Source organism: Hyperoodon ampullatus (assembly GCF_949752795.1).
Source record: "Hyperoodon ampullatus genome assembly, chromosome: 9".
NCBI lineage: Eukaryota > Metazoa > Chordata > Mammalia > Artiodactyla > Ziphiidae > Hyperoodon > Hyperoodon ampullatus.
In genome coordinates this window covers 72662249-72683512 of record NC_136922.1, presented here as the reverse complement: position 1 = coordinate 72683512, position 21264 = coordinate 72662249, and the positions used below count along the sequence as shown (strand labels likewise).

At 38.1% G+C, this 21264-nt stretch overlaps 1 protein-coding gene across 1 annotated transcript; it reads left to right on the top strand.

Moving 5' to 3' along the window:
• Nucleotides 1-15442: 15442 nt before the first annotated feature.
• On the top strand, nucleotides 15443-16555 carry GPR85 (G protein-coupled receptor 85; the record flags this gene model as incomplete). The annotated part of the gene is made up of 1 exon (XM_079711676.1): nucleotides 15443-16555. One exon carries the CDS (start codon nucleotides 15443-15445, stop codon nucleotides 16553-16555), a length of 1113 nt encoding a protein of 370 aa, XP_079567802.1.
• Nucleotides 16556-21264: the final 4709 nt, after the last annotated feature.

The window sequence follows — 21264 nt, the reverse complement described above, 5'->3', positions numbered from 1 at the left end:
GTGCTTCCAATGCAGGGGGCACGGGTTCAATCCCTGGTCGGGGAACTAAGATCCTGCATGATGCACAGCGTGGCCAGAAGAAAAACAAACAAAAAAAGACAATCAAAAGTGGAGGATAATTGAGGTTACTTTACAGTATTGTACCAGATATGCTAGAGGTCTAGGTTTATAAAAGACTGTTTGAAATCTAAGTGTAGAAAGACAGGTTTCTACCCAGGGAGAACAGATAACAAATCTCTTCTTAGAGAAGAGGCCCAGAGTCATTGTGTACTTTTATAATAAGCAGTCTATAATTGGGAGCACATGAAGTGAAAAGAAGAATCATCATATGTTCTTGAATATTCATTTTCAAGATTATTCTTATTGTTTTCATAATTGAAATAAGCATTACTTGTCCAGTGATCCCTACATTATTGTTAGTGGTCAATAGTAACGATAGCTATCAAGAAATCATATTAATTTGATCATTATTACAACAATGAACAGCAAACCACACAGTAAAGTGTTTCTTTCCTCAGTGTCAGTGCTAAGTGACAGAAGTTCATGTCTAAGAAAGGCTGTGTGATATAATGAAAAGAGCAGTAAGTGAGAAGTCAAGGAGATAAGGATCCCAGTTCTGGCTGCACTGCAAACAGGCTAGAGGTCACTGGGTAAATCACTTACAAGTTAATGTGGGCCTCATTTTCTTAATGTGTAAAAGGAAAATAAATGAGTAGGAATGGTCTACCCAACCTATCTATTCCACTGACAGGAACTTCAAACAAGAATTCCTCTTTGATGGAGGATGTGCAAAGTGAAGGAAGGCCTTGGCAAACAGGTTACCAGAAGTGGGGCCAGCCTTGAGAAAAGGCAGAAGTGGTTCCTTGATAGACAACATGATTTAAGAAAAGCCAGCAGGAAGCACCCAAAACCAAAATGCCTCTGTTCTATACACCCTTCAATATTTTTGTGATACCTGCAATTCCACCGTGAATGGTACCTCTCTTCTGGGTCTTAAAGGCCTAGAGGTATTCTGACTGAGTCTACTGAATGATCACATGACGTGAGGCTGCATCTTAAGCTAAAATCAAGAACTTCCAAGTGGAAATCCAAATTGGGATTAGACTCCTGAGATTGAGACTAGGAAGAGGGATGAAGGATAAGGTTTCCAGAAGTGGGGAGGGGTCTGGGGTGGTCAATGCTCCCAGAATATATAGACAATTATACCATGTGACTGAGGATTGGTCCTGCTTAAAAGAAGGTTAACTTTTGCTTTATCATCCATTAAATTAATCATGTCAATCTAATAGCAATAGTCTTAAAAGCAGAAAATTTGTTTTTGTTTTGCATTATTCTAGAATACCCAAGATAAAGCATAAAACATAATGAGAACTCAATAAACATTTGAAGACTGACTCAAGGGCTCTGTCCACAGAAAAACCCCCAAATGGTTTAAATGACAAAATAAAGGATTTCATAGGAAATATAATCTACTTTGGTAGCCTGGCAAAAATCAAGTAGGATCAAAATAAAATTCAAAATTAGTAGCATTACCATAAAAATATAAAATCAAAGCAAGGAAGGAGCATTTCATGATTTTATACTAAGCTGGCTGTTGCCTATTTGTTTATATTTTTCTAAATAAAACTGGCATAAAATGGTTGCTTTCATGTTTTTTTATGTGAATGGAAGCACTCTTCCAAATAAGAGATTCCCCTCCTACCTCGGGCCTGGTAAGGGATACTACATCTCATTGTAATCAAATGACAGAACTCGAAAAATAAAAGCAGGCAGGAAGAAAAGGAGGAAGGAAGGAATGAAGTTATTCTATTTAAGAGAATCCATAGTCATTTTAAAGATCTTTTACTATAATGAATAATTGTATGGATAAAATAAATCTTCACTTATGCTTTTATTTGCTGTAAAAGCAAAAAAAAAAAAAGATAGATACTTGGTCCAATTAAAAGGCTGTTACAGTGCCTTTAAGAAGAAAGGCTGGTTGTTTTGTCAAGGGAGCCTCAGGGAGGGGCTGAGAATGGTGGGACTGTTTTCCTCATACCTCTCTGCTACTCCTTTACTATCTTCTTAACTGTTTTTTCTTGCTCTTCTGATGCCTTAAAGTTCATTCATTCCTCAAGTCTCAGACTTTGGCCTTCTCTTCTGCCCATACTCTTTCTTAGAAAATTCCTGTCTCCATATTACTTCACTCAGAGTAGGGCCCCAGGGCTTCCATTTTGAGCAGACAACTCCATATGGCTAGCTCTGACTCTCCACACTCCAGTTCAAGACTGACTAGCACTTATAAATGACGCCATGTGAATGGCTGGCTGTTACTTTACATTCATTTGCTAAAATGAAACTTATCTTCATCTTCCTGTCCAAACTGAATGCTTTGTCTGATTTCTCTCTCTCTCTCTCTCCCCCCACCCGCACCACCCCCTCTGTGTGTGTGTGTCCCCATCAATCTACTACCAGCCAAGTTTGAACTTGTTCTACTCTCATACCCAGGCAATAATTCTGATCTACCTTGGTTCTTTCTCATTACAATTCTTTCCGCTGACTGTTCTATCACTCTAGTATTCACACCTGGACCATTTTTCATAAAGTCAAATATTTTAGAATTGTAAGTCTGTGGCTATCATCAGCCTGGCAAGGAGAAAAAAAATGGGGGGAGGGGGTTTGTATGGACTAAAGCAGTGTTTTTCACTGTGTTAATTAGACATCTAGGCTCCACAGAGCTGCCTTGGCTGCCAAATCAAACAGTAAAACACCAACAGAGTACGGCCCCAGCCCCAATCCCACTTCACCCCTAGTAGCTCCACCATTATCTGTTTTACGTGTGAATTCCAAGTATGATCTCATCTGAAAAAACCTGTGCCATTACCTTAAGGAAAAAAGTTCCAAAACCACTGCCAGGTGACTTTTTAAGGCCCTCTTACCTCTAAAATTCAAGTCCTGTGAAATATAGTAATACAATTATTAAGACAATTAAAGAAATTACTAGTTTAAACCTCTACTTATTAATATGCATCTTTAGATCAAGTCTGGCTCTATCAACTTGAAGGGTTTGAATAAATTTAGGGTAAAAATACAGAAGTTATTCTGGGTTTCCAAACAGTCAACAGGAGGAGAGTGTAATAAGCCTCTAAGAGTCCACAGCATCTGTGAAGAAATAGGGAAACACCTCTAAGACAGCACACATTCTGAAGTCCATAGGATTCCAGCCTTTTTCCCAAACCGAAGCACTTTATGACAATATGCTTCCACAGCTCATTTGTAGTTAAACAGCAAATGAATCTAGGAAAAAAAGAGTTTCCAGGCTCCTTTGTTCCATGGAGATTTGAACTTTTTTTGGCTCTTTCTTTCTGTTTCATGCAACTTGGCAACAGTAAATAAACAAATAGGGTTTAACATGTATCCCACTGGAGTGAAACCAGCTGGAGGGTTTAACATGTATCCCACTGGAGTGAAACCAGCTGGTTTCGCCTCCAAGGTGTGGAAGATGGAATGTAGTACAGTGGATTCTGGGTATTTAGGTCCAAAGACTGGCTGCTGATAGAAACCATGCAGGAGGTCCCTCAGAGCCATAACTCACACAATAGGGCAGCAGAGGATTCACCAGGCTTCAAGTCTTGGCAACTGATTTTTCTCTTCAAGTCTGGTTACCAACATGACGTTTATGCACCTGATTAACTCTGAGTACGGGAATTCACTTCTCCCAGCTTTTTATTCTTACCTATATGTAAAGACTTTAGGCTTGATGGCTCAGAGCCTGTTTGCACACTGGAAATGTGGCTAGTCTGAATTAAGATGCCCTGTAAGTGCTGCAAAATACACACTGGATTTTGGAGACTTAGTAACAAAAAATATATAAAATATCTCTTTAATACTTTTGGATTATTATATGTTGACTTAATATTTGGGATATTATTTTGGATATATTGATTTAAACAATGTGTATTATTAGAATTAGTTTTACTTGTTTCTTTTTACTATTTTTTTAGCTACTAGGAAATTTAAAATTACGTATGTGGCTCACATTAAATATCTCTGGACTGGTTTAGATGCTAGAGTCAGATTTAGTGTAAGAAAAACCTAAATCAAGTTTATGGTTTTACCACCTCTTGAGGTAAGTCACTTAGCACAAATCTCAACTTTTCCATTGACCTTGGGCAGGTTCTTATATCATTCTGTGCTTCAAGTTTCCTCACCAGTAAAATGAATCATTCAACCTGTCTTATAAAGTTTTGTGAAAATCAAGTAAGTTAATAAATGCAAAGAACAACACCTGTCACATTATAAACACCATATAACTATTCATTATTCCTATCTCTAAACTTGTCTTTTTTTATATTGAAAGGAGAATGATACTTCATAGGATGAAGTTAGAATTCAATAAGATAATGTATTATAAATCATAAAAACTAGGTAAATGTTGGTAACTGTTCAGCTCTAAAAGTCAATAAATCTGTGCAACCCTGATGGTCATTACAAAGTTTCAGTCCTCCAAGATAAACATGAGTTCAGCACTTATACTCCTTTACCCTAGGGTATCAGTAGATTAGTCTACTGTACATATTTTTTGTATTCTATTGCAGGCTACGTTCAGAATGAGCTTTTAGTAAAAAGTCAAAAAAGCTCAGGATTGATGCCAACCTTTTCACAAAGTTGTGTATATACACATATACTGGGCATTTAACTTGCTCTCTTGCTAATTTTAATACTGCACAGTTTTTAAGTTGACTTGGGGCTCTCTAGAACATATTGTACTTTAGAACTATTTGAGCATATTATAAGAAAAAGAGTTCAGCCATAATATATGGTACAACTCCTGAGGGGAAGGAAGAGATTATTCTTTCTTTCATTTTCAAAGTACCATACGTACTTGGAGATTTAGTAGAACAAATATATGTAAAAGAAAAAGCAATTAATTCTTAGTTATGATGATGTTTTCAACAGAAATATTTACTCAACTAATAATTACTAAATGCCTATTATTTGCCAGGTACTATTCTAGCCACCAGGGACACAAAGATGAGCAACATAGACAGAAATCTTACACTCATAGAGCTATGCAGTATCAAAATTATTGAGAGAGAAAGTTAAATATCGAGCATATGTGTATATGCCCAAGTTAGAGGGTGATGATGGCATGTATCAATCCTGATTTTTTTGACTTTTTACTAAAACATCATTCTGAACATAGTGTATGAGTAGAATCAAACCTTCAGTCCATCTCTTCACCAAATGTCAATGTATGTATGATCTTCTACAGCAGTAAGACATGATGAAACACCAGCAAGAATCTCACCAATTCAATGCCAGATGGCACAAAAAACAAACCAATTATAGAGTGGATTATAAGCAGGCTATATACAAAAGTGCTGTCTCTGCATGATTCCTAGTTTTTCAACCAGTGCCAAGGATTTATGTGCTTAATTCCCATTAGAATTTACGGGAATTAACAGTGCATGAACGGGTAAAAAAAATTTTTAAGTGGAAGGTGAAATCTTGAAGAGCCCCAAGATAAAAGTGCACATTTTATATATGTTGTTGATAAGGGTCTTTTAAAGATAAATTTTAGGGCTTCCCTGGTGGCGCAGTGGTTGAGAGTCCGCCTTCCGACGCAGGGGACACGGGTTCGTGCCCTGGTCCGGGGAGATGCCACATGTCACTGAGCGGCTGGGCCTGTGAGCCATGGCCGCTGAGCCTGCGCGTCCGGAGCCTGTGCTCCGCAACGGGAGAGGCCACAACAGTGAGAGGCCCACGTACCACAAAAAAAAAAAAAAAGGATAAATTTTAGAACTGTTTGGGTTGTAAGTGGGGGCGCAGATTAAGCATGTGCTGACTTGGCTTAACAGAGGCTGAATGTTGAAAAGGCTGCATGGTGTAGTGGAAAACATTCCCTGGTCTGGGTATGTACAGACAAACTGGCTTTTAGTCCCTGCCTCAAGAACTTACTAGCTTTCTGGGTACAAAAGGACCAATGTATGTGGAAGTGTTTTATATAATGCTAAGCAATAAATACACCTGGACCTGCACACAGTATATATACCTGAACCAGTGAATACCTAATGAATAGAGAATTTTAAATTTTAAATGATGGATTTGTTGTTTTTAATTAACTGACTGATTTGCTATAAAAGAAACTCAAAAGATCCATGGTTCCATTGGAAGAAACCTGATAGTAAAGACCTGGAAGCTTAAAAAGACTCCTGATTGTCAAAGAATTTAATACAAATAGAATAAAAGGACAGCAGTCCTGGAGCTACACCCCACAACCCCATAGTGACTGGAGGAGACACTACACCAACTAAAACTGTCAGAAATTTCCACACTAAGAATTCTCACAGGAGGACAGATTATTTACCTGGACCTAACACAGGTCTGTATCTCTTAGACAACTGCTTGCCCAAACAACTAACTACTACAGTTGTAGCTCTACTCTACAGTTTTAATTGGGATCAAGTGATATGAAATCTACAGTCAAAAAATATTTCAAATATTGGAACTCTTGGCATGGAACCATTTCCATTTCCACCTTGTAAGCCTGCCCACCTCTCTACAGCACAGTGACATTCAACGAGATGGTGGGTAACAGCAATACAGACTATAGAGTTTAGAGGTATAAGGCATTTGGTATTTTGAATCTCTACAAACAAGACTCACATTTTTCATAATACATGCAAGCAACAGTATTCCTCATACCCCATGGAAATGATTAATGACCCATTAACGATAGCTGTGCCAGAAAAGAACTGCTATAAATCACATACCAACTGTCAATACAGGATGCCATGATTCTAGATCAGATAAAGGAGAAAGGTAATCTCAACCAAATTCTATATGGTGAAATTGTATACACCCACCCTTAGTCATTACCACCTTCTGAAAGTGAGCTTATCATCCTGTTTCAAGTTGTTGGAAGCATTTTTCTATGCCCTCCTTGTTCCAGGATTACAAACTCTATCATCAGCTCTGGGCTTTGTTCAATCTAAGAGGACTTAAAGAGTGATTTAGCTTTTTTTATTGTATTCAATTAATGAGATGAATCAGCACTATTTTATAGAAGAACCTCTTATATTCAGCTCTAATTTATGCCTGGTAAAGGAGGGAAAGGAATATCTTCTAAAAAGAAGACAAAATGTAAGAAAAGATAATCCTGATTTTTACCTATGAGTAATATCATCTTTGTTAAGTCTTTTTCCAAGTAGCTAAATGGCCAGATTCTGTTTCAACCCTTTTCCTGTCTGTTCTATAGATAATTATGAAAATCCATTTGCAAAATTAAAGAGTATTCATCATTTATAATTTTCTTTTTATATTATCGAGTTTTCACTTCTGTATTGGTAAATCAGATTTAAATTTGTTTTCAGGACACACCACTCTTTTGGCTGTTAAAAAAGTAATGATCGTAAGTCCAAAGCCAGATAAAAGCTGAGATATTTTGTCATGTATGTGAGCACCAGGTTAGGAGCTTAAAGCATAAATTTCTGCTCTTGGCTCATAATCTGCATGACAGACACTGTTATTAAAAAATGGTTTGAAATTATTAAGTAGTAAGGCAAATAAGGAATCATGTAAATGCTAATGTAATAAGGCTAAGAAGCAAACAAAATTTCCCCAAATCCAGAGTAAATCCTTGGTCAAGAAAACTTTCTGCCCATAATACAAATAATTATCCCAGCCTTATTAAATTAAGAAAATATAGAGTTCAGTTGGAGCCTGTGTCACTGTTTTTTTTCTTCTTTTTCTTTCATGTCCTCCTCACAGTGCCTAGCACAGCACCCTTTATGTAGTAGGTTCATAATCACCCATTCAACAAAAAGTGTGGAGTGCCCTCTATGTGCTGGATCTGGGCACCAGGGAAGAAAACGGCAAAATAAGATACTGTCTGAACTCTCATAGGGTTCATATTCTGATGGAGACTGACATTTACAGAAGGAATGAAATAATGTTGTGCCAGGACTTATGTCCTTTCCGATGTAAAATTAGGCACATATCACACTTTTATTTTTACCAAATGTTAACCAAGTTAAAGTAGTAACCATGTTTATGAAGTATGGGAATTTTGGGTTTGTCCTTGTTTTATAGAATTATTACTCTGTAAAGAGAAAATTATAAAGTTTTAAAAATTAGGAGAAATGGAAGTGAAAGGGCTAACCAGAAAATCAGAATGCAGGACTGGACAGTTACTATGGGAAGCTCTTAAATTAGAGTCTAAGGTTCTTTACTTTCAGCCATGCTTTAATAATGCCCATTTATCAAAAAGCTAAACACCACAAAAGCTTAAATAACCATAATCCGCTCATATTATCATATAACTGGTGCTTATAATAATGGCCTTAACTCACTGTATTACTGAGGTAACCCTGAATAATCAAAGAAAAAAATGCCTTAGACTTCTTGAGTTTTTAAAATTATATTGCATTTTTATTCTGTGAAAATTTATAATCCATATAAGATATGTATGACTCTCCATTAACCTGAATGTTAAATTAAATTTCCCAATTCTTAATTATTTTACCAACACTTGCTTTGCCTCCCTACCTCGCTCCAACACACACACACACACACCTACACCCACAGACCACACTCACTCATACTATACCACATAGGTCACTTTTCTCTTTTTCATGGTTGAGACTAACTTTATCTTTAAAAAAAAGACAAAGAAGAATGAGACAACTTAGAATATTTTAATAGACCAAGGGCTTTTGATCAAATCTCTGAAGTTTTACCCGGCATGGTAGGGAAACTTGCATTTGCTCTCATTCACAGGATCACATTTAAACAGTGTGTAGTAGAAGAAGAGTTTTAAAGACTTTCAGAAGAAGAAGGCATGCTATATTTATTTAAATAACTAACACTGTTCACAAAACATCAAGAGAATTCATTAAAACCTTCATCACTAACAGTGCTGTCATTAATAGCAAAATAGTTTCTGAACCTGACCTTGTAAGCCTTTAAGCCTATGCCCCTCACTTGTTAATCCCTTTCAGCCTGACTTGCTCTTCTGAAACTGCTCTCTCCAAGGCTGCTAATGATTTCCTCACCACCAGATTCAATGATATCTTCTAATCCTTCATCCTTTTAAACCTCCTAGATACAATTTATACTGACAACCACTCCCCCCTTGAAATTCTCTCCTCCCTCAAGGTCTATGACACTGGTGTTTCTTCCTTTGTTCTAGCTCTGGTTCTTACATGTTCCGTCTTGTTTCATTAATATGGACATTATCTTAGCTTTGCAGTTTGTTCAGAAAGAGAAGGATGGGCCTGTTTGTTTATTTATTTAACCTCAACCTTATCTCTCAACAGTCTCTCCCTTGGCAATGTCAACCAACAGTTAACCTACTTCCACCATCACCTACCTATAAGTACTTCCTGAATTTGGGGTCTTCACTTCCAACTGCATATAAGACATCAGTATTTAAATGTTCCACCAGCATTTCATATTCAATCTGTCTAAAATTAACTCATTATCTTCCTTACCAAACCAGCTCCCCCTTTTTTAACTTTTGCTACCTCTAGTTAATGGCATCTCCTACCTCCCAGTTAGTTATCCAAGCTCCAAACCTTAGAGTCAATTCTTACTCCTCAATCTCCTTTGCTTCCCTTATCTAATCACTTGATTTAAAAAAAAAAAAAAAAGAAAGAAAAAAACACAGCTTCTACCTTCTCTTACCAATCAGATCTATCACTTTGTTTCTGTTCATTCCACCCCCTCAACTTCTACCAGTTCAAGCTTTTCCTACATTGACGCAACTGCCTGTACACGGATCCTATCGCTTGATTTTTCATTTCTTACAAGATCTAGCACAGTGATTCCTACAGAGTAACCTCAACAAATGTTTGTTAACTGAATTAAAGGAACAAGTTTTAAAGTTTTCAGAGAGAAGGAAATTGTGAACAACAAGATCAGAAAAGGTAAATTGCTAAGTTTTAAAAGCCTGGGTCTTAAAATGAGAAGGAAGGTCTTAGAGATGCTAGCTTTAAATTTTTTAATGTATTATATATACACGTCGGAACCTGTTCTGTGACAGAGTAAAGAGAAAAATCTGACAAATGAACTTTTAGCATTTTGAAAAGAAACATGCCATATTCTTTTTTTTTTTTTTTTTTTTTTTTGTTGCTGTACGTGGGCCTCTCACTGTTGTGGCGTCTCCTGTTGCGGAGCACAGGCTCCGGACGCGCAGGCTCAGCGGCCATGGCTTACGGGCCCAGCCGCTCCGCGGCATGTGGGATCTTCCCAGACCGGGGCACGAACGCACGTCCCCTGCATCGGCAGGCGGACTCTCAACCACTGCGCCACCAGGGAAGCCCCCATATTCTTAATCTTTTAAAAACTCATTAAAATTCTGAAGAAATCTCACTGTTTGAGGTGTTCACACTTATGGTTATTCCAAACTCCAGAGGCATGATTTTTTAAATCCAGTGACAGTTTTTTAGGTATAGTATATTCTTTCACCATTCTGTTCCTCAAGCATGAGTACAAAGCCCCCTAGAAACTTTCAGTTACTTAGATGTCCCTGTGAAAAAGGTCATTTTTTGCCACAGACTGGGAGGTGAAAAGCATTTTCAAAATATAAATGCATACTCTCCCTTTCTGTTGGCCACTTATTCTAGGTTAGTGAATTTTTTTAAAATAATCTATAAGAAAATGTTTCTGCGCAAAAGTACCTGGTGAGAGCCATTCTTACCAAGATCCAGAAATTTTATGGAAGCTTCTTTTTCATATATAACTTTAGACTTTACTAAGAGTTGGGACTATCAAAGATACATATTTTTAAAGGTTTAATGACAGGCGTTAAGTGGGAGAGATAGTACTTTAAATGAATGGTCACAAAATCTTTAGAATGCTTATCCTAGTCTATCATTCTCTGCATTTGTGAAGCATTGTTTACTTCCTGATACATTTTCACATAACGCATAGAACAAAAATACTGCATTTATCCATCATGAGACTGTGCATTTGGCAAAAATCTGACATGTCCGATTAATTTTGAGAAGATAATTGCTGCTTGAAATAAAAATTGTATATATTTATTACAAGAACCAAATTAAGCAGATTACATCAGTCTTCCTAATCCACTGATCAATACAGTAAATGTAATATGCCGAGAGCTTGAAAACCGTTACACTTCTTCAAACTTTTAGAATCCTTCAAACCCAGGGTATATAGTATTCTGTTGTTTGCTTTGTCTCTTTACTCTCAACCTGAAAATCAATTTGTCTAGGTTTGGTGATATAAGGAATCAAAAAGAAATTAGCTATGATCAAATAAGGTTATGATCTGAACAACTGAAGTGATAATTTTATATTTGAGAATTTGTAGATGATATGAAGCTTTTGTCCATTAATGTATTAAATATATATATTAAAATCTCTGTTGATGAAAGATGCAGACTTCCATGTTTTCTCCAGTAGAGTTAATGAACTAAATGGAAAATATCTCACTAATTTCTTAAACCCCCTTGTGAGGCAAGAAAATGACATTCTCATCTAACAGCTGGAAAAACTGAAGAACTAGTAGATGTAACTGCACTCAATTGCAAAGGAAAATAATAGCTCTAATATACCGTGAGTTGTGGATATGAAAGAATATTACATACACATATCCCCTCCCTTATTTTTAAGGAATCAATCTTGGATCTTGGCCCTATACCTTTTGGCAGAGTAAATTATTGCCTCAAGGGCAGGCTGTGCAGTCATCCTTTTAATTTACTTTTAAATAGCTCTTCCCTAATCCATACAACCTAAGATTGGGCCAATCATGAATTTTCAGCAAACTTAAGTCACTTACTCTTATAGATTTTTTAACTAGAAATTTTTCTAGTTAAAATTTTTTTTTAAGTTTAAATTTTCTAGATTTTTTTCCCTAGAAATTCAGGAGATAATAACTCTTTGCAAAGCACATTGGGACACTAATTGGGAAGTAAAAAGGAACAAACTGAATTGATTTGTAGTTTCACAGAAATGAATTTGACATTTCACTTACAAGTTGCAAACCAACGTATAGTTTTGAACACTTCTGAATTTATTTGTTTTGCAAAAAAGTGGAATGTTTCACAAGAATGGAAATGCCCTCAAGGTATTTCCAGTACTGCTGTAGAATTGATTTTTCTAGGTTAAGGGAACACCAAAGTGAGGAGATACTTCTTTTTTTTTTAATCATTATCGATTTTTCTTAACTGGGTTTAGGACATCCCAAAACAAATCAGGAAAATATAACTTCATTTCAGTATTACCAACATAGGGCATTTTGTAATGACTGTAGCATGACTGTGACATTATGACAGTGAAGTATTCATTTTTAATCTTTTTAAGCTTTAAACAGAGAAAGCTTTACCTTGGTATGTCCAATAGAAATACAATATGTAAATTAATCCATATAATCTGTATGCTGATTGGCTTGAGTTCCCCCGAATGTCACAATCTCACCACCCAGCAATGAGGTATTTTACTGCTGTCTGGAGCTCAAATTATTGCTGTAGAGAAGATCTTTATTTTTTCTGTTTCATTAACAGATTATTATAAAGCAATAAGCATGCAGGAGGAGAATCAGACGTTTTACCTTGGGAATTAATGAAAGCATTTCTGCTCGTTTTGTGGAGGTGCAGTTGTCGTTTAAAATCTTACACCACCCCCACAAACAAAATTCTTACGAAATGGTAAAATAAGGAAATCCATGATTCCAGAGACATCCCTAAGCACCCAGGTGTCAGGCTATGTACTGTCTTGTGATATCATCGGACCTTTTGGACGGGTGTAAGTTTTATGAATCGTTATATTCCTAGTATTTTTCTTCCTTAACAACAAAGGGGGGAAGGAAACTCACATACATACAACTGCTGTTGTTGCTGTATTGTTGACATTACTAATCTACTGGTCAGCCTTACTTGCAAGAAGCAAAAGAAAGGATATTGCTTGGTGGGGTGGAATGCGAGGAGCAGTCATTTAAAATTTGTGTAAGCCTGGTTCTATAGTCATATTCATTATGTGTAAGCCTGGTTCTATAGTCATTTGTTATGTGTAAGCCTGATTCTATAGTCATATTCGTTAAAGTAGAATGGACATAAATCATTTTGCAGCTTTCCTCTGAACTTAGTTTCTTCCTACTTAATGCATATCTGCGTGCACTGGAGAACAGAAGAAGACTAACAAAGGGCTGCCCTAACCTGCTTTCCCTTCTTCCCCATTGACAAGATTTTTCCTGACTATGCCTTTTTTCTTTTAAAAAAAAAATTTTTTTTTTCTTTTCCTTTCTTTTTTCTTTCTCCCCTCCCCTCCACTCTCCCCCACACCAAGCTAACCTGCAAATGCAGTCAGCTGGGGAAATCATTAAAGAAGAAAGTTGAAAGAAGCTCCCAATGCTTTGGACCGCCCTAAAAGAGCATGGAGGAAAATGGGGAAAGCGAGGGTTCCCGGAAGCTGAGGTGGGGGCGAGCACCCCGGGCTCCGGGGTGCGCTGCCTTAAGGGAAGAGGGTGGGCCTGAGGTCCTGAACGAGCCTTTCCAAACCCCACTCCTAATGCAGGGAGGGAAAAGTTCAGAAGCAGCCACAAGGGGACACAGGCCAATTTTGCCAGTTCAACAGGACAGGACATTCAATAAACCCAGCCCGCTCTGGAAACGGGTCGGGGCTCCTGTTGGCTCCACAGAGGCTGAGGTAGCCCCTGCCGCCGCCCTCGCCACCGCTGCCGCCGCCGCCGCCGCTGCCCCTGCGTTACTGGGGGAGACGGTGCCGCTGCGACAGGGGAGGACGCGGCTGGAGCTCAAGGAGGCTCCAGCGCGCAGGCGCCGCCGAGCCCTGCCTGGATGCTCAGTCAAGGCACTAAGGCAAAAAAAAAAATCAGCAATTTATAGAAAGAAGAAGCTATAGTCTGTCGGGATATCCAACACCAACAGGTAGGAGGATATACTCTCGGTTAAGTTTGGGGGGAGGGGGCGCACAGTGTTGATGAAACTGCAGGTTCACCGGGAAAGAGCCCTCCTTGAGGTTTTTTTGTTGTTGTTGTTGTTTTGACAATAAACTGCATAATGGAAGTACATTCAGACAATGCATGTTCAGTAGGGCTTATTGAGAGCTCCATTTCTGGAAAGCGTTGCAAGACTGAGGAATATCAGACTGCGAATCACCGGGAACAGTTCCCTTGCAGCACAGAAGCAATCTCTCCCCATCTTCGCGTATGTAATGCATGTCTCTCTCCCCCTCCCCCTCCTCCACCCCCCCATTATAAATCCAGGGGTGGCGGATTTCAGGTTTCGTAATGTTGCATGATGCGATCGGTATTTACCCGGGGATGTACCGGTGGGGAAATTAAAATCATCGAACGCAGTGTTGCCTAGGCTTCTATCAGCATATTCCGGGCGAGTGAGAAGTGGCAAAGGAAACATGCTTGATGGGAATAACAGAGAAAGCCGATTTCCCTGGTGGGGCTACCCAACACCTAGGAGACAATGTGCATTTTGTTTTAAAATGAAGCCACTTGCGATTTGCAACAAAGATTATCAGTGTAAATGGGAAAAGCTTAATTGCCCAAGAAATACAGGTTCATGTTAAATTCATTTGAATTCAGGCAGCCAGGGTTTACAAATATAAGTGCATTATTCCTCTGGGTGTTTCCCTGACCAATATTTACATTAACCATTTTTAATAATCATGTGGGTTTAAAAGAGAAAAGATTTGCCAAAAATGGGGGGGGAGGGAAAGACAAAAGATTAAATCACATCAAATCCTGGGACAAGTTCCTATTAATTTAGAAGTCTAATGTTGAAATCATGCTTTAAGATGAATCAACAAATATTCCTTTTATAATATGCAGCATGAATAGTGGCACTTGAGTCAAAAGACATATATTTTGGAAGGGTTCTTTGGATCCATATCAGCAGAGAAGCTGCGGGGAAAACACTGACAGATACTAACAGACCTCAGATAAATGTGGGTTGTCTCTTCTCTGTCTCCTATTAGAAATCTTGTAGATTCCATTGCAACACTAGTGATTAACTCCTGGACTGGCATATTTTACCATTGGGGAACATTTTATTCCTTCTCTCCTAAAGGTGCCCAATCAAATGTATGTTCTTTTAAATAGAGACATTTTAAAATTCATCTAGCTCAGAAAACTAAACAAGCCAATTCTCTGAAATCTCAATCAAAAATACTAAAGCAAATAATATTCAAAATTAAAACTTTATTTGCTTCCCCATAAATGAACAGCTTTATGTTAATACTGCCTGACATCATTGCTTGTTAACTTTAGAACTGATAGCTCTTTTTTTTTTTTTCCAGATATTCTGATGGCAAATCAAATGAAAGAAAAGAGGAAGCATGACTGCAGATCGGATCAGTTCTCTTTGTGGATTACATTTTCAGTAAAATGTATGGATATATCTTTTCCTTGTTCTTATATCTAGATCATGAGACTTGACTGAGGCTGTATCTTTATCCTCCATCCATCTATGGCGAACTATAGCCATGCAGCTGACAACATTTTGCAAAATCTCTCTCCTCTAACAGCCTTTCTGAAACTGACTTCCTTGGGTTTCATAATAGGAGTCAGCGTGGTGGGCAACCTTCTGATCTCCATTTTGCTAGTGAAAGATAAGACCTTGCATAGAGCACCTTACTACTTCCTGTTGGATCTCTGCTGTTCAGATATCCTCAGATCTGCAATTTGTTTCCCATTTGTATTCAACTCTGTCAAAAATGGCTCTACCTGGACTTATGGGACTCTGACTTGCAAAGTGATTGCCTTTCTGGGGGTTTTGTCCTGTTTCCACACTGCTTTCATGCTCTTCTGTATCAGTGTCACCAGATACTTAGCTATTGCCCATCACCGCTTCTATACAAAGAGGCTGACCTTTTGGACGTGTCTGGCTGTGATCTGCATGGTGTGGACTCTGTCTGTGGCCATGGCATTCCCCCCAGTTTTGGATGTGGGCACTTACTCATTCATTAGGGAAGAAGATCAATGTACCTTCCAACACCGCTCCTTCAGGGCTAATGATTCCTTAGGATTTATGCTGCTCCTTGCCCTCATCCTCCTAGCTACACAGCTTGTCTACCTCAAGCTGATATTTTTTGTCCACGACCGAAGGAAAATGAAGCCAGTCCAGTTTGTAGCAGCAGTCAGCCAGAACTGGACTTTTCATGGCCCTGGAGCCAGTGGCCAGGCAGCTGCCAATTGGCTAGCAGGATTTGGAAGGGGTCCCACACCACCCACCTTGCTGGGCATCAGGCAAAATGCAAACACCACGAGCAGAAGAAGGCTATTGGTCTTAGATGAGTTCAAAATGGAGAAAAGAATCAGCAGAATGTTCTATATAATGACTTTTCTCTTCTTAACCTTGTGGGGCCCCTACCTGGTGGCCTGTTACTGGAGAGTTTTTGCAAGAGGGCCTGTAGTACCAGGGGGATTTCTAACAGCCGCTGTCTGGATGAGTTTTGCCCAAGCAGGAATCAATCCTTTTGTCTGCATTTTCTCCAACAGGGAGCTGAGGCGCTGTTTCAGCACAACCCTTCTTTACTGCAGAAAATCCAGGTTACCAAGGGAACCTTACTGTGTTATATGAAGGAGCATCTGTAAATCTTTAGCCTTGTGAAACACTAACCTTCTCTGCTAAGCAATTGTGGCCTGTAGCCATTTCTTGAGAAGAAAATCAAGAATGGGATCAGCAGTTGTAAGGATTTGGGCAACATTCTGCAGTCTTCGCAATAGTTCACCTATAATCCTATTTTAAATCTCAGAGTGATCCTGCTGACTGCCGGCGAAGGTTTGTAATTAAGAAAGGACTGAACCACTGCCCTAAGTTTCTTTATGTGGTTGAAAACTAGATAATGAAAGTAGCAGGTGCTAAGTATCAGTGCTAAACGCTGTGTATATCACTACTTATGAAAAAACATCAAAAAAACCAATTAGCATTGGACATCTTAATAAATTAAGTTGACATGAGGTAAATGTGTTGATAAAAACTAATTTTAGAAGTTTGAAGACTTTAAAACATTTCATACTATTATTGTTTTGCAAGAACTAAAATATTTGGGGACTTAAAGTACTGTAATTCACTAAAGACATGCCATGAATTATTGGATTACCACACTTTTAAAAAATCGCCTTGTAAGTTTTGCGGAGCATTCCAAAGCAGTATATTGGTTCCAATTAGAGTTTACTTTTTTTGTATTAATACATTACTGTTTCTAAATACCACTTTCCTTACCTACTAGTGGAATTGCTAGCATCGAACTGTATTACGTGGTTTTTGTTGATTTGGTATAAAGTTTTTCCAATTCATCTATATTTTACAAATACTAGATACTGGTCTGGGAGGCAACATTAATGGCACCAACCGGTCACAATTGAGCAGTTCTAATAATGCAGAATAAACACATGTTGCCTTAAAGGATTATCTAGTATCTTTCATCTTATTTAGCATTGGAGCAAACTGGAGTCATGGGAAATTGAATCAGTAACTGGTCATGGTCATGCAACTGGAAGTGCATGGACGATCATTTAATATCCTTTTTCCTTTTTCCTCACATGGTTGGAAAATTAAGGTGCACATCACTGGGACAGTAAGATTTTCTTCTGAGTTGTGCTACCCATTCTAGTGTGTTCTAAGAAGCAGGCAGTTGATGTGTGTTTATATTTTAAGTCAGCTGTCAAGGGGAGACCACAGCCTTAGTATGACATCCTGCACAATTTGTAAAGCCTTTATTCTACCGAAGGCACAGTCTTGTTTATATTTTCTGCACATTCAGTGTATTGGGTCGTTTAAATTATTTCAGTTTTAACTTGTGAAAGCTTATAATATGATTTCCAGTATTTCAGAAATACATTAGAGTCTGTGAGTCTCATTCTTCAAGATACAGATGTGTGAATTTCAATATAAAGTTGCATTTGCCAAAATTTACTTGTGTAGCCTGTTACTTTTCTTGGAATAAATTTTACATTTTTGGCACTTAATTTTTTTTTAATTGGGAAGCAAGCACAAAATAGGAAGACTAGCTTTATTATGATTTCTTTATTTTTGTAGCTACTATATTCTGGAACTGAAAATGCATGAATGATGGGGAACCTAAAGCTGATAAACTGACAAGTAATATTATCTGCAAAAGCATTATTTGGTAGCTTTTGTCGTATTTATCCTACTTATTCTTACAAGCCAGTAATATTTAAAGATGTAAACCTGCTTAGTTGGTTGGTTCAGAATTTTAATATAAACATCACATTTTATTTTGGGCCATGGTAGAAATTTTGGATTCTAAATACATAACTTGTAAGAAGAATGGTTTACAATTACATTATGACAAAACCAGAAAAGTTGTTATTGTTTTTGTTTGTTGTTCATTGTTTTTGTTTGGGGTTTTTATTTTTATTTGGTACTTGAAAAATAAGATTAGGAATCTAATGGAACAGAATTCTTTAGTGCTACAGTGTTTCTGTAAAGAAAACATCAGGGCTTCCCTGGTGGCGCAGTGGTTGAGAGTCCGCCTGCCGATGCAGGGGATACGGGTTCGTGCCCCGGTCTGGGAGGATCCCACGTGCCGCGGAGCGGCTGGGCCCGTGAGCCATGGCTGCTGAGCCTGCGCGTCCGGAGCCTGTGCTCTGCAACAGGGGTGGCCACAGCAGTGAGAGGCCCGCGTACCGCAAAAAAAAAAAAAAAAAAAAAAAAAAAAAAAAAAAGAAAACATCAATATAAATGTAAGTAAGGAAAAATAAATCACTGAAATATTTCAATGATATATGCAACAATTCAGTTTTGCTCATATAAGGACAGCTCAAGCCATGATTTAGTGAGCACTCTGTTTGAACTCATTTTTACTTTATACCAAAGTTGATTGGATCTGAGACAAAATTTAATGTACAACAGTGAACTGAATCTAGCAATAAAGACCCCTTTTGGTACTAAAATAATTATCTAAAATACAATTAAGGAAATGCTATCTAAAGATATTGGGATAACATTATGTTTCCAACTCAAAAAGTTTACAGTAGAGACATAATTACCATGACTATATTTATAAAGAGCTTCGCTTAGAGGTTCAAATATCACCAGCAATTAGTAGAAAATTCAACAATGATCTTGAGGCCAGAGAGACCAGGTTTTATCAACACTGGCCTCCATTATATACACAAAAACCTGAGGCATAGATTAAGACTAGGAGACTGGGGAGTAAAGAGCAACAACCAAGTGAGATTGCCTGATTCTACCTAGCTATTTGGAACAACATATTCCAACAGCTTTGGTAAGTGATCAACCCCAGTGATCAGTGAATAATACTGAACTGTAGTGACTCTCATTTAAGCCTACTCTTGACTAACTTGGCATTTCAGGTCAAGGGGCAAGAGGTGGGTGAGATACATCCCCAGTTAATCAATGCTATTTGTAAGTCAATAAGTAATGGTAGCAATCATATAAATTTAAAAGTCTGCTTCAGTGACTCAGGGACCAAATCACATTATCTATTTTGGCACCCATTCCAATATTCAATATTGAAAAACAGTTGCAACTAATTCAATTTGAAAATGTTACTAATCTTCAACCCATAAAAATACATTCCCACTGGGGAGTCCAACTTCCCGGTGAGAAAAACCCTTTATCAGTAATAATGTGTCCCTCTAGGACTAATTACATCTGAGTTGAACAGGTTTTAGATTGTTTTCCTTAATAGTGGTGATGTGTCTGCATGGATGTGTCTATAATCTCATCTGGTTCCTTTTGTGCACAGTGAATTTATTTGTGAGATGCCTGGCTGGAGCTAGGCATTAAGTCTGTGACTGTGAAACCCTATGCAGATATTAACTGAGGCAGAAGGAGGTAACTGGCTCAGTTTCCCACGGAGGCTCCATTTAAATAATACAAAATTAACCACAGTGATCAGATTTTAAAATTATTTATGGGACAACCTATTGACTGAATTATCTTCTCAAATGTTAGCTGGTTGGGTTTCAACACCAGCATTTTTCATAGAAGTTAATAACTGATTTGTCTTTACATGGTTATGGCCCCTTATCCATTTGCCTCTACATCCATGAATACTAACTGAAATGTTTACTTATTCATTCACTCAACAAATATGTGTTGGGCACTGAGCTTGGTGCTGAGAGCACAGTAGAAAACAGGAGAACAGAATTAAATATGTAGTAGCAACAAGTTACAAGTGTTACAATAGTAAATGTTTCTAAAATGGACTTGATATTAATGACCATAAATGGACTCTCTTCCACTTTCCCTTCATGCCTTATCCCCTATCTTTCCCAGTATTCCCTGGGATCTTTTATATATCATACTCCCTGAATTCAGAGGGAGCCCCCCCATTCTGCTCACATTTCATTTAGATGAATCATCCATGCTGTGTTTTGGAACCCTGAGTTCCCTCGTTGTTAGTGCTTACACAAAGTAACAGCAAACCCTGAGTGTTAAAGTCCTCCCACTCCTGACTCTCCACTTCCATGTGGAGATATTTCAATTCCTTCAAATGACAGGGAGATGTTCTTTCTTCCATACTTGTACCTTCCTGCAAGTTAGCATGAGAATGCCTGGGTAAAGTGCAACCAAAGGAAGGCACTAAGATGTCAACTCCCAGGGGGCCTCCCATGGTGCTCAAGCAAAGATGGGAATAACCTGTGAAACAGGGTACATATCTTTTATTATGAAAGCATGCTACTCCTTCAATGTTTTTCTTATTCCTTACTGGAGATACAACAAAACTCCCTACCCCTGCCCTCATCAGCTGAAAAGTTTATTTAGCCTCCAAAATTTACTTCTATTGCAAATACAATGAAATGTACTTACAATTATAGAGACATATCCTTTCCAGCTAAGGCATGTAATAGCGCGTTGTGTTGCAGTGGGAATTACTGTAGGACAGTTGGAAACAGAACCAAAACCCTTCACTTCTGTAGATAAATTTACTTTACATTAGATAAATTTACTTTGTTCCATTCTTTATTCCATGTGTAGCATAAACGATATTGTTATTAAAACAAAGCAAAACGGGCTTCCCTGGTGGCGCAGTGGTTGAGAGTCCGCCTGCCGATGCAGGGGACACGGGTTCATGCCCCGGTCTGGGAGGATCCCACATGCCGCGGAGCGGCTGGGCCCGTGAGCCATGGCCATTGAGCCTGCGCGTCCGGAGCCTGTGCTCCGCAACGGGAGAGGCCACAACAGTGAGAGGCCCATGTAACGCAAAAAAAAAAAAAAAAAAAAAAAAAAAAAACAAAGCAAAACAAAAACTCCAGCTTATATTAACTTTATATTAAAAAGAAAATTAAAAAGAT